At 42.0% G+C, this 13,330-nt stretch overlaps 1 protein-coding gene across 1 annotated transcript in view; it reads left to right on the top strand.

Annotated features, from left to right (window-relative positions):
* Positions 1–13,330, top strand: part of LOC132972899 (pleckstrin homology domain-containing family A member 7-like) — a 167,674-nt gene that overhangs the window by 151,095 nt on the left and 3,249 nt on the right. Inside the window, exons 17-27 of the mRNA XM_061036040.1 lie at positions 1,923–2,003; positions 2,952–3,101; positions 3,275–3,376; positions 3,658–3,769; positions 3,936–4,066; positions 4,221–4,415; positions 4,555–4,651; positions 6,719–6,810; positions 7,083–7,355; positions 12,545–12,715; positions 12,968–13,101. Coding sequence (XP_060892023.1) covers positions 1,923–2,003; positions 2,952–3,101; positions 3,275–3,376; positions 3,658–3,769; positions 3,936–4,066; positions 4,221–4,415; positions 4,555–4,651; positions 6,719–6,810; positions 7,083–7,355; positions 12,545–12,715; positions 12,968–13,101 — 1,538 coding nt within the window. The remainder of the gene's footprint in view (positions 1–1,922; positions 2,004–2,951; positions 3,102–3,274; positions 3,377–3,657; positions 3,770–3,935; positions 4,067–4,220; positions 4,416–4,554; positions 4,652–6,718; positions 6,811–7,082; positions 7,356–12,544; positions 12,716–12,967; positions 13,102–13,330) is intronic.

Below are 13,330 nucleotides of genomic sequence, written 5' to 3' on the forward strand. Positions count from 1 at the left end.
AGACTGAAAAAAAAACAAGTTGCGAGTCGAGAGCTAAAAAACAAAACAACCACAGGCAAATGGAGTAAATAAAAGCACTTTAAAGGGCTGCTGTAGAAATGCACATTTTAAATTTAATGTAAATGTTTATGCTTTATTTTGCTGCTATGAAAAGAGAAAACTAGTTTGTGCACATCCAAGCAAAATGCATGCAGTTGCAGGACACAAAATGCATGACGTACAGAAGAAAAGAGAAAGGTGTTCACACTGTTCAGCTCCAAATGAGCAACTAAATTCTGAACAGGGTAACGTGTCGATCCAAAAGAGCTTCCTCAGGCTAAGGCAGTGTTTCAAATTAAATTTCTCATTGGAAGCTGAACAGTGTGCACACCTTCCTCTTTTTTTTTTTTCTACAATCTCATCATAAACTTTCTTTAAATGAACAATGTGTCAAATGTATCCATTGATTTATACTGAGGAATGTAGATTAGTGCAAATACAAATAGATACAGGAAATCAGGGAGAGAACGAGTGGGGAATGACATGCGGGAAAGGAGCCACAGGTGGGATTTGAACCTGGGCCGCCCGCTTGGAGGACCATGGTCTCCATACATGATGCGCGCGCACTAACCACTGCACCACCAGCGCCCCAAGAAGTTTTTTAAACTTACACAAAACAAAATGGATACCTGTTTCAATACCAATAAGACAAAAATAGAAGTCCTGGGCCCCAGTATCGGCTGATTTATTGTTTTAGTGAATGAATATTGAATGTGAACTCCTGCAGACTATATGCATTGTACAAATCATGTATTTCAACAGTGCTCTCTCTCTTTTGTTCACGGCAGCTTTTGTTAAAAATAGGACTCATTTAGTTGTTTGTTGCTAAATCCCTCATTGTGCAAACAGTCGAGCTTTGCTTCACTTTTCAGATACATTGGCTGCCTCCTCTTCTCGTGTGCAGTGTTTGCTCCAAAACAAGCGAGAGTGAGATTTGAGTTTGCTTAGGAAAGCAGCACTGAATGTTTCAGCTCGATCGTTGGAGAAAAGTGAGGTTTATTAAGACAAAACAAACTATAGATGTTGTGGGGAAAGCGTGGGAGGAGGGTATTATTGCTCTTAGCGTCAAGAGGCAGACAACACAGTGCTAATAGTTGAAAATCATCACTCTTCCAGTTTGATTATGCAAACAAATCCCTGCGGCCTTTCCAAACAGTCTCATACCTCCTCTCAAAGTATTTCACAGTAAAAGCTTTATGCGCAGCTGTTTCAACAATTGATGAGAGCGTTGTACGCAATGAATATTCGATTAGATCCAACAGCAGCATCGCAGTGGAGAAAACAAGCGGATTAATAATTCATCTGAAGGGGGATCAAAACTGTATGGAGTGTCAAAATGTACGTTGGTAAGCACTTTGTTCACCCAAAACTGTTCAGTCACGACCTCACGGTGTGCATGTGTTGTTGTTTTATCCCAAGAGATTCAACCTCTGCCTTGAAGTTTGCTCGATTTAATCATGGTTTAATTAAAAAGAGCCTCCCTGACACTGTAATTAAAAGTGTCAGGTGGGTCGCACTCTCTTTGTGTAAGGTTCTCACTCACAGTAATTACACCTGAATGAGAGCAGGGGCACTATGGGACTGAGGAAATTAAGTGTTACTAACCTGCATGCATGCCTTTAAATATTTAAATCAGAGGTGTGTATTTGCACAAAGCACAGGTGAAAAGACAACAATGTACTCTGTAACACACACACACATTCTCCTTCTTGCGGTTGCTAATTTATCGGCTGCACAAACAGGAGGAAGGTGTAATTAAGTAAATTGAGCACTTAATCACCAGAGGTCAACACGCAGAAACACTCTTTAGTGCACAAGAGAAGTGTTTATTTTCTTCATGCCCCGTCCTCTTGCTCCACTCAGCTCTGTGTCTCCCTCTGCAGGTGAAGTTGAGCCGCTTGTGCGAGCAGGACAAGATACTGAAGGATCTGGAGGCGAGGATCAGCTCCCTGAAGGACGACAAGGTGCACACGCCCCGCTAGTTAGAGAGGCCGCCTGTCAATCAAAGCATCTGGTTGTTGAGTGATGAGTCATCAGGCATGAAATAACGGGCACTTTGATGAAGTATAAAAAAGGATCGTGCCACGTTCAAGGGCAGAGCTCAGACTGCTGATATCTCATGAGCTGCAGTGAAGTTTGATTTTAAAGATGGTGAATCAGGACTCAGAAAGAAGACAGCACTAAAAATCTGATTTTTTTGTAGATTTCCAAGCAAGTAGAGCAAAAAGTATAATATAATATAATTAATTGCAGAGTTTTTAATTAAATTGCAGCTTGATTCACTGTTGGAAATACTGTTTATAGTTTTATCTACAAAGCTTCCACATTTCCATTCTACTGTTCTTCATGTTAATGAGTGAATTCACTTTAAGCTGATCAAGTTTCTTCCCTTCACAACCCGGCCCACACCTCAACACTCCCACACACACCCACACACACACACACACACACACACACACACACACACACACACACACACACACACACACACACACACACACACACACACACACACACACACACACACACACACACACACAGTGTACTTCTGTTCTCTGCAGTCTGCTTGCCTCACCCTCTTCTCTTCGTCTCTCTCCCTCTTCATCTATGTTTTATTCGTCTCAAAAGATGGATAACAATAAAACAAAAAGCCATGACATTTCTAAGTCCGCTGTGGACGGCTGTACGATCAGTGACACATGACATCAGAGTACAATTAATTAGCCTTGATTTTTGTGACTGTTTATTTTTTTTCTATAATTAATTAATCTAAATGAAATTGTTGGAAGACCTTGTTGGAAACATGCTGCCCTCTGCAGTCTAATTGGCAGATTAATCTTGAGTACACATTTGCAGAGCGTCAAGCGTCTGAACAAAGCTGTGGTTAACCTCTTGACTGCTGGCTCCTTTAGGACAAGCTGGAGAGTGTTCTGGATCTGTCCCACCAGCAGATGGAGCAGTACCAGGAGCAGCCGGCCCACGCCAACAAGATCGCCTACCAGCAGAGGCTGCTGCAGGAGGACCTGGTCACCATCAGGGCCCAGATATCACGCCTCTCCACGGTTTGTGCATGTGTTTGTGTGAATGAGAGACAGTGTGGCTGCTTGGTATTATTATTATTTAAACACTTCTATAATGATTTTTCTAATGATGTGTTATTCTGAGTGTGTGTGTGTGTGTGTGTGTGTGTGTGTGTGTGTGTGTGTGTGTGTGTGTGTGTGTGTGTGTATTGCAGGAGATGGCACTCGCCTGGGAGGAGTACAGCCGACTGGAGCGATCAGTGGAGCAGCTGAGGATGGTGCTGCAGGCACACATGAACCACAGCGCCACCCACCAGGTGAGAGCTGGAACTGCAGCTTTATACACAGCTACAATCATAACCCACATAGAACATGAATAACACCCATTTGGTTGGTATCAATGTGAAGTAGGCCGATAATCAAGTTACAAATCTGGAGTACAACAGGAGAAGGGGTTAAAAATTACAATCAAACAACATGCAACAGAACATGCAATTTCACAAAACTTTGTGTTGTGTGTGTGTGTGTGTGTGTGTGTGTGTGTGTGTGTGTGTGTGTGTGTGTGTGTGTGTGTGTGTGTGTGTGTGCAAAACTGCAGCAGGAGAAAGCTGATATGAAGCGCGAGCTGTGGAGGATCGAGGACGTGATGGCAGGACTGAGTGCCAGCAAAACCAACTACAAGATCACCATCGACTCTGTCCAGAACCCAGGTTGGTAACCATGGCAACTTAATACTTATTATCTTAAAAAAGCCACTCTCGTAGTTTTTAGAAAAATTAAGAATGGGAGAGTGATTTTTTTCTCTTACTTTAAATCCATTTTTCACTTGCTGACAATTCAAAGCCAAACTTAGTTTTCTCTGTTCGTTTCCTCTAGAGAGGAAATTAGTGCCTTCAGTGTCAGACTCGGCAGTGCCTTCTCCAATCACGGAGGTCCAGCCTCCTCCTCGCAGCTCCATCCCCACCATCCTCTCCTACACTTTGCCTCACAGCACCGTGCCAAAGTGGGTAAGTGTCGCCCTCCCGCTGGAGAAATACTCAGCGACATCGACGTGATATTAAGTTTTATAAAGTATGGATTTATTCTGATTGAGTTTCTGCAGCCTCACCAAAAGTTCCTGTTGCACTTCTAAAAACACTCCACTCTGATTGATTGATCCAGGCAGAGGAAAGCGCCCCTCCCAGGCCACCACTGCCTCGCCTCTACGACTACGAGGAGACGCCCCCTGTGGTGCCGCCTCTCCCCAAAGAGGCCTCGGTCATCCGCCACATGTCTGTGCGCGGGCTCAAACGCCAATCAGATGAAAGGAAAAGGGACCGGGAGAGCGGGCAGTATGTCATCAATGGAGACTGTAAGGTATGGTAAAAATGTCCTGTTTATGAATTTTGTTGAAATGAAGACGTTGACATCCATCTTTGACGAGGTTCATCACAAACTAAGTCTTTACATTAATTTATATCCAGCTGTCTTTCTTTGTCATTTGTCTTGGTGTCAGCCTGACTTGCGGTCGTACTTGAGTGAACCAGAGCTGCCAGCGATGAGCCACCACAGCGCCGGGTCTGATGCTGACTACCAGTATTTCCAAAGCCAAGGTATCTGAACTGTAACATGTAAAATAAAACTTTAAAGAGGACATATTGTAACCCTTTTTACCTTTTCAAACAGTCCCCTGTGGTCTAAATGAAACATCTGTGCTGTGCTTTGGTCAAAATATAACATGAATCAAGCACCAGAGGAGGTTTGTGACCCTGTATAAACCAGCTCTCTCAGAACGCTCTGTTTTGGTGTGTGTGTCTCTTTAAATCCAATGAGCCCCCCTCTTCCGCGGGGTGTGCCGACGAGTTCAGCTTTGAGTTCCATGGCAACTCGTCTGCGTGCCCCCTGGGAAAAACATGACTGCCGGAGACAACACAAGAGGGGAGGGTATTTTTAATCCCACTGTGATGTCACAAGGAGAGCACATTTGAAATGGAGCATTTTTCTCTGTGTTGTAAGACTTATGCAGACCACAAACAAAGGACTGGATGGGTTTATTTCACATTTTGTGGGTCGGTAGACACTCAGGTTACCCAAATTTATGTTGAAAAACACTGTAAAAATTGATTTTTCATAATATGTCCCCTTTAAAAAAACATTTTTTATGGCTAGTGATTTAAAAAAATGAATGCATACCAGCTATAAGTCTGTCCTCGATTTAGTTTGTGTGTAATTAAAACAGTCAGAGTGTCAGTGGAGGTGAAATGTTTATGTTTTTGATGGGATATTGGTAACTGTTTTTGCTAAAGGGTGTAAATATGAGAAATATCTGTACTTAACAAGTTTTAATTAAATTGATTCAAACGTGAATATGTATGTACAGGTGTGTTTGAGTTCAGAAAGAAACATATTTTCCTTTTGAGACTCAATCTCTTCAGACTCGAGAATTCTCCAATTAAAATCTATCACTGAATTATCACTCAGTGATTCATTGCCACCGTCAGAGGGTTAGGGGTACGTTTCAGAGGAGATGGTCAACTATAATGAACATTTTCAATAGATTGGGAATCTAATTTTGTAAATACTTTTAAATGTCAAGCTCTTGAGCATTTATTTTTCAACACTGGATATGTTGTATAACTCACTCCTTATACTGAATGATTAGCAAGTTTTCCAACATGTGTTTTATGTTTTACTGAAAGAATTTCCTCTTTAATTTAGCATTACGTGTGACCTTGCATTTCCTGACCTTGCTGCTATTTTCCCATTACATATGATACAAAAGAAGGGATGCACAATTTAAAGCAGGCTGATAAATTCTTATCTTACTCTTATCTGTTTTGGTAGCATGTCAAGGTGTCAGTATGTTATACGCTGTGCAGCTTCATCAGGTTCAGGTTCAGGTTACTTTATTTCTACCTGTAGGTAGATTTGTTTGCAGCCAGCAAGATCGACATCCATCATGACACACAGATTACAAGACAAATGCAACAATGAACAACACATAAGAGAGAAGGAGATCTAAACCAACTCAAACATGTAACTGTCATTATAACTGTAGTTGTTATTTTCACTATGATGCAGAGAAGTTGCTGTTGAGTTGATGTGGAAACAGAGCAGTCAGATAATTGGTTGTGCAGAGAAGCTCTGGGGGCGGCTGTGGGTCAGTTGGTAGAGGCGGTCGGGGGTTCAATCCCCAGCTCCTGCAGCCACATGTCCGATGTGTCCTTGGGCAAGACACTTAACCCCAAATTGCTCCTGCTGCTTGGTAATCTGCGGTGTAAAAGTGCTTTGAGTGGTCAGAAAACTAGAAAAGCTCTATACAAGCTCAAGTCCATTTACCATTTAATCTGACTTTAACACTACGGTGACACTAAGAAGCATGAAACAAGACTTGTGTGTTTACTGACTTTAAACTCAGAGACCTAAACATGCATTGTTGGGTGTACTCATGTTTTACAATTTCAAAATAAGACAACATGTTTGTAATATGAGTTATATGTTCCGCAAAGATGTTCAGAGCCATAGAATATTTAATTATCCATCTTTGCTGATTTTATCGTAGCTCGTTTAAACTTCAAGTGTGCATAAAGTACAGGTTATCAACTTTTTAACCGACAAGAATGAGAGACACTTTGTGAGTACTTATTGGTATTGATTCTTGTCCTGATATCATCGACTAGGTCTGTCAGGTTCCTCATCGCGGCTGAACCAGTCCAACTACATCTCGTCCTATGTCACCCTGAGGAGAGGTCCAGGAAGCTCTGCAGCCAGGGTGAGTCAAGATAACAGGAGTGGAGGTAACAGCAGACCCCTGTGATCAGCTGGACAAATCAAGAGTGGCTCAATGTTTGTTAAGGCTTGATGTTATTAACATTCTAACCATCGGTCCATTGCCCCTCCCACCCTCTGGAACTCACTCCCAAAAAAACAGCAGAGACTCCCCCCTCACTCTCCACCTTCAAGAAATCCCAAAAAAGAACTCTTCAACATCGCTTAAAACCACTAACAAATTCCTTCTTCTTGTGTGTGTGTCTTCCTTCACAGTCTCACCAGGAGAGACCAAAGAGTGCCTTTGAGCGTCTGTCATCGCCCACTGAAGCCCCGCAGCTCCCGGGCGCCCAGCCCCCAGGGAGAATGACGGCGGAGGAGCAGCTGGAGCGGATGAAGCGCCACCAGAGGTTGCTAGTCCGCGAGCGCAAGAGGAACCTCAGCCAGGGCGAACGTTCCTGCACGGGCCTTTCCACCTCCACCGTCACCACCCAGCGCTCCTCCTCCTCCTCCAGGCTGCCCTCCAACACATCCGACCCTCCGGCCTCCGTACGTTACCCTCCTCCACAGCGCAGCAGCAGCAGACACAGGGAGCACCACCTGCACCACCACTGCTGCTATGCCACCCTCCAGCCCCCAGCAACATAATAACCCAGCAGAAATGCTAACACGCTAGCACTCTCTACCTTGTGTAACGTTAACACTAACAAGCAAAATGGTGGGACTGCCTGTGGCGGGTTAGCTAGCTTGGTTAATGCTTTAAGAACACTTGGAGATAAAACAAGCACAGGAGATTACGGGGAAAGTTTGGATAGTTTCGGACTGGCAAAGTGTCGCTCCCTGTGTATTTTTTTAAAAGTTAAGGGGTCACTTTAATCCCTTGTTACCACTGCCCCCCCGGTGGGACCTCACTGACACAAATCTGAATGTAAATCCATAAAGAAAGGAGGGGAAGGAAGGCATCGCTCTGCCTTCCTTTCTCTATGTTTTATTAGCAGAAAGTAGAGAGAAGAGCCCATTTATGTACATCTACATACCATGTAATGTACACTTTTATTTATTTACTGAGGGATATTTTCAGTACACAGCTGTACAGCTATATTTTGTAGAGATTTGGTATATAGAGCATATAGAGGAGTGAAGGAAATGTTGGAAAAAATAAATAAAGAGTAGTCAGGTTGATGAGATGAAAGAGGAAACACTAGTGGCACAAAAATCATGATCAAACCTCCCTTCTTTCTTTCCGTCAAATGAAATCCAAGTGCCTTGTTTTGCTGACGATCTTTTTGCCTTTTACCTCCTTAATCAGCATCGTGATGAATCATGTTTCAAGTGTGCATCTCCACCTCAGAATCATAGAAGTGATGCAAGAGCTAGCGTTCAGGTTGCTTTTCTGTGAGAAAGCAGAATTTAGACGGGAGGATGTAGAAACACTGCTGCTTTAACCTCGGGAAGGAATACTTTGACTTTGAATACTTTGACTGTATATAAAGATGGACGCCTGGTCTCAACCTCCCCCTGTTGTACAAAAATGAAGCCAAAATACACATGTGATTGGTTCTGACAAAATCCCTATTTAAGCCCTGTTTCCGCCAAGCGGTCCGTATGGTTCAGTTCTGTACACATTTATTGGCTTTCCGACTTTCAGAAGTTGGGAATAACCAAAATAACCAATCCACACCATGTTTTCTACCCTTCTGTTGGGGTGGAGCTAGGCACACTACAGTCCGCTCCTTGGTCGAAAGCATCGTCACTTACCATGCAGCAGTAATAAAGGACAAACACAAAACGCGCCATGTTTAAATCCAGTCCAGTGGATTTTGAGAGAGTGATCTCAAGGCTGTTTTTTTTGTTTTTTTTTGCGATAATATCAGTCAATATCAGATTGAAAGCTCTGTTGACAAATAAGGCTCCTGCTGGACATCCTCCATTGTTTCCCCTGGTTCACTGTGTCGCATTCTTCTTTGTCGAATTATTGGCGGGCTACACTGTGTTGTGCTGCTATGATGTCACGCTAACGTAGCTGACACAGCTGTTGCCATCCATCCTACCAAGTCAGGGTACGGTTGACTGTGGAAATGCAAGCAAGAGCAGGGTTTACCGTACCACACTGTATCAAACTGGACCAAACTGGACTGAACCAAACTGAACCAAACTGGACCAAACTGGACTGAACTGAACTGCTTGGTGGAAACAAGGCTTTAAAGCCAGAGTCTGTGCAGTAGGGATCAGCTGGTGGAGCTGCCGTGTTGACGTCCCACTCCTTCTGATAACAAAACAAACGTATATATTCATTCATATGATACATAAAGAAATGCCTCAGGTGGGAACAGTCCACAGCAGAACAGATTCTCACGTTGGTTTGAAGCAGACACTCACCGTTATGGAAAGTTTACTGACTCTCGTGTTAGTGTTTGTTACGTTTCTTCTCCTCTTCCTCCTCCACTCTGCTAATCTGGTTGCTAACACCCCCCTCCCCCGCTGGAGCCTCATTTGTCAACAGAAATGTCAATCATGGAGTCTATCCTTTCTACTGCAACAAATAAATAATTAAAACTAAACTTTGAAAAATAAGAACTTGGACAAAAATCAGCATGATAAGAACAAACTTTACATACATAAACCATGTTTGAGAAGCACTTATTTAACATTTATTTTAATTTAATAGTTCGACCAATGGAGAGGATGGAGCTTATGACCTATACTGCAGCAAGTCAGTAGGGGGAGCTCCACTTTTGGGGAGTTGTCCTATCGTCCATCTTTTTATACAGTCTGTTTGCCGCCCATAATGGTCATGCTAACAATGCTAACTGGGCAAAAAAAAAAGATGAAATAAAATTCAAACTGTCAGAGTCTTCCATTAACATAACTTTACGCATACATGGCAAGTGGACTTGAGCTTGTGTAGCGCTTTTCTAGTCTTCTGACTACTCAAAGCGAACAACATATTGATTACAGACTAACACTCAAATCTGCTGTGAGATCTGCCTGTAATCACACTACGTTTCCCAGAACCCCTTGCAATCAAACGTCCCCCTTAACAGTGAGCAATACATAGTCTGTAATCCTCTTCTTTTTACATCTTTTTAATGCATATAACCATAAACACGAGAGCATATTTTATTTTCTCTACTCCGCCAGCATCCAACGTGTTTACACCGTTTTATATTTGAATTAACATCCTCATTAAAACAGCCTTTTCTTGTACAGGCTACAAGGTTATTTTTTATGGTTTGACAGTGGTGGATTTTTTTGCAATGCCACAATTAAAGGCGGGAAGAGAATCAGTACTCATGGGAGTACTTTTTAAAGTGGCCTATGCTGTGCTGTTTTATGCATCCTAAATACACGAGACAGGCTAAAATGCAATAAGAAACAAGAGTGAACAAGGAGTGGACAAGGAGTGGACATCTTTGTCATGAGGACTCGGTGAGGAAAGGACAATAAGGGACCGTACTGTTGCAATATTTGATGAAAGGTGAAGGGGTTTTTCACGGCTCCGCTGTCCACTCCTTGATTGATGTTGAAAGCTTTTTTGCCATAATGCTTTTTTTTTTACCCTTCCAGAGCTCCGTACGATATATGAGATCAAAAAAGAAAATAGTTCCAGGAGGTTGCTCAGTTGAAGAGTAGAAATATAGTAGAGATCTTAGAGAAGTGAAACTGCGAATCACAACCTAATTCTGTGTCATTAGAGAAGCAACAACCAACTCTTTCCCCTTTTCTTTTCTATCATGTAGAGATTTGCACTCGACAATAAAGAGTTTCTTGCTTCTGAACCTCCTCTTTGCTGTGTTCTTCCTAATCTGGTGTGGTGGTGGTGGTGGTGGGGGGAGTTTGGGTTTGAATCTGTTTTTGTCTGCATGGTTTCTTCCTCTCTTTCCCTCTGTGTGCATCTGATTCTCCTGAGCACAACAAGGCATGGGATGTTTTCTCAGAGCATGTGAACACAGCGACAGATCAGACGCTGCTGCAGGATGTGGAGGGGAGTGGATGCATGCATTGCTTTGATGCTTCTTGGATGATTACTCACAACAAGTACCACACTTGCACACTCACCACATGCTCATGGACATAACTACTTGTTCCAGAATAGGGGTCCGATTATTTTGCAAATAAGGAAGTGTTTAAAGGGGAGCAGGATGTGTTTTGTGTTAAAGTTTTTTATACTTTCTTACATGATACAATCACTCTTATTTTAATGTTCACAAGTATCGTTATTATCAAAGTATCAAAGCTTCAAAAATGTAGATCTTCAGTCACAATTTTAACCAAAAGCTGAGAGAAAAAAAGAGATAGAGAGAGCAGCTGTGGTCAGGTTCACAGGTCGGCAAATAAAGATCCAAATGTTACATCTATGTCTCTTCAAACAGAGCAGAGGAGGTGACAGCAGAGGAGACACATTGCCAATGTATATGTGCAACTTATACGTTGTGTGGGAGTTTGCATGCAATGTTTTGGTAATTTAAAACAAAAAAATGCTGAATATTAGGGGGACTTATACTTTTGTCAAAATAGCATGGTATCCAAACAGGTATTGATGCTGTCAGATTTTTACTAGAATTATATCAAAGTTTTAAAAAGATCTTTAGAAAGAACTTCATGACACACAGACTTATAGCTCTGGGAGTTCTCTGTGTTGGAAACAGACCATGTGCACATAGATACAAGTACAAGGCTGAGAATAAGAGTCAGACTGTTTTTATAGATGAGAATGTGTTGGTATATGGGGGAGCAGAATATCTAGTGTAGTGTGCAATTACAACTTCCAGAAACACAAACTCTTAGTCCTTGGGAATTCTATGTGGTATTCCTGTGTGGGAAATTTAACCTGTAGTTATTCCTCATTGCAGAGATTTTTAAAAACTCGACATTTGTCTCCCTCTAGCGGAGACACGACTCACTGCAGAGACTCAATATATTTAACCACAGCGTCATCATTCAAAGACATCAATCAAACTCCTTGGGGAAAAATCTACCATGACAATAGTTTGGTCTTTTTCATTTTATAACTCTGCTAATATCAGTTATAATTTTCATGATTTCCTCACTGGTGCTTTTACCCTCAAAGAGATCGTAACTGAGGCCCTACCTCTGGACTTTCTATTAACCTTGAATGACCTTTAAAAGAAACTAGGGCTACAACTCCCAATTCTCTTTCATTTCATCCATTTACCTGCAGATTATTATTTTTTTAAATAATCTCTTGCTCACATATTTGTCCAGAAGAAGTAAAAGCTCTGCATGTGTCAGTTCTATCGCTGATAAAAAGTGAAGAATCCAAAGATTTAATTTAACATCAGGGAAGACGGGAACAACCAACACATGTTCAAATTTTAAAACAGTAAAAGATTTGAATTTTGAGTAAATCAGTGATAAAATATGCTGCAAAATAATTTAATCCCAGTTAATTACCTGATAAGATAATTATCTCTGCTCTTAAATACACGCATGTGAAACTTTCAAGTCTTTTTGTTAAAATAAAGTAAATATGCAGATATCCACAGAAATCAGACCTAAGTATTAAATAAAAGACACAGGCAGAGATATGTATAGAAATGTGTTTAATCTGTGTCAATCTCAACGGCTCTGAATCAGTTTTATAATCATTTAAAAAATCCCAATCCCTTCATAATGTATTTCAATGTGTTGAGAGGCTCACATCTTCAAATGTTCTGTGAAAATCTGTTTCAAAGTCACCCAGCCAGCTGTGTAATCCTGCCTCCTGCCCTCCCCAGGTGTTTGATTGGCAGGCGGAACGACCTGTTGCAGAGGGTCAGAGCGATGAAGGGTGGAATCAAGTGAAAGACAGAGAAAAGATCCAATCAGAGGAGTGGGTGACGGTGAAGGCGCACATACGAGAGGTGGACGTGGAGCCTTTCGAATATAACCTGGACATCAGCCGAGAGGTAGACACACATCTGAGCGAGAAAAGAGGCAGGGAACCACATCACGGACAGGTTTACATTTTTTAGAGATTCTAGAAGTTCAAAGCGCCCGTGAATAAATGTAGCTTTAAAGGCAGGGTTGGTAGTTTTCTTGAAACTTTCAGAAACACTGAAAAAACTAGAAAACATTAGTTTTTGTGTATCATCTAGTAAACAAGGCTGTCCTTAAACTAATGGATTATAAGACTGACCACCTGTCTGTCCAACATGCAGCTGTCCAAACCTCAGAAAGTTGTAATCCCAGAGCGCTACATCGAGTCTGACTCTGAAGAGCCTCTGAGTCCGGAGGAGCTGGAGGAACGCTCACGCCGGGCCGAGCGCATCAAGAACCTGCTGACCAAATCCAGGTAGACTGACCTCAAATCGTTGGGTTGACACTGCTGTTGATTATGGTGCTTACGTTATCTCTTGGGCTGAATAACTATGCACAAGGAAGATGCTTGGAGTTAAATATTAAAGGTCACATATTATGCAAAATGTCCTTTCTGGCATGTCTTTCCCCACTCACTCGCCCCGGTTTATGACTTTGTCCACCCTCCTTATAAGGCAAAACAAGCCCCAAAAATAAATTAATAA

Source organism: Labrus mixtus, chromosome 4, assembly GCF_963584025.1.
Source record: "Labrus mixtus chromosome 4, fLabMix1.1, whole genome shotgun sequence".
NCBI classification, from domain to species: Eukaryota; Metazoa; Chordata; class Actinopteri; order Labriformes; family Labridae; genus Labrus; species Labrus mixtus.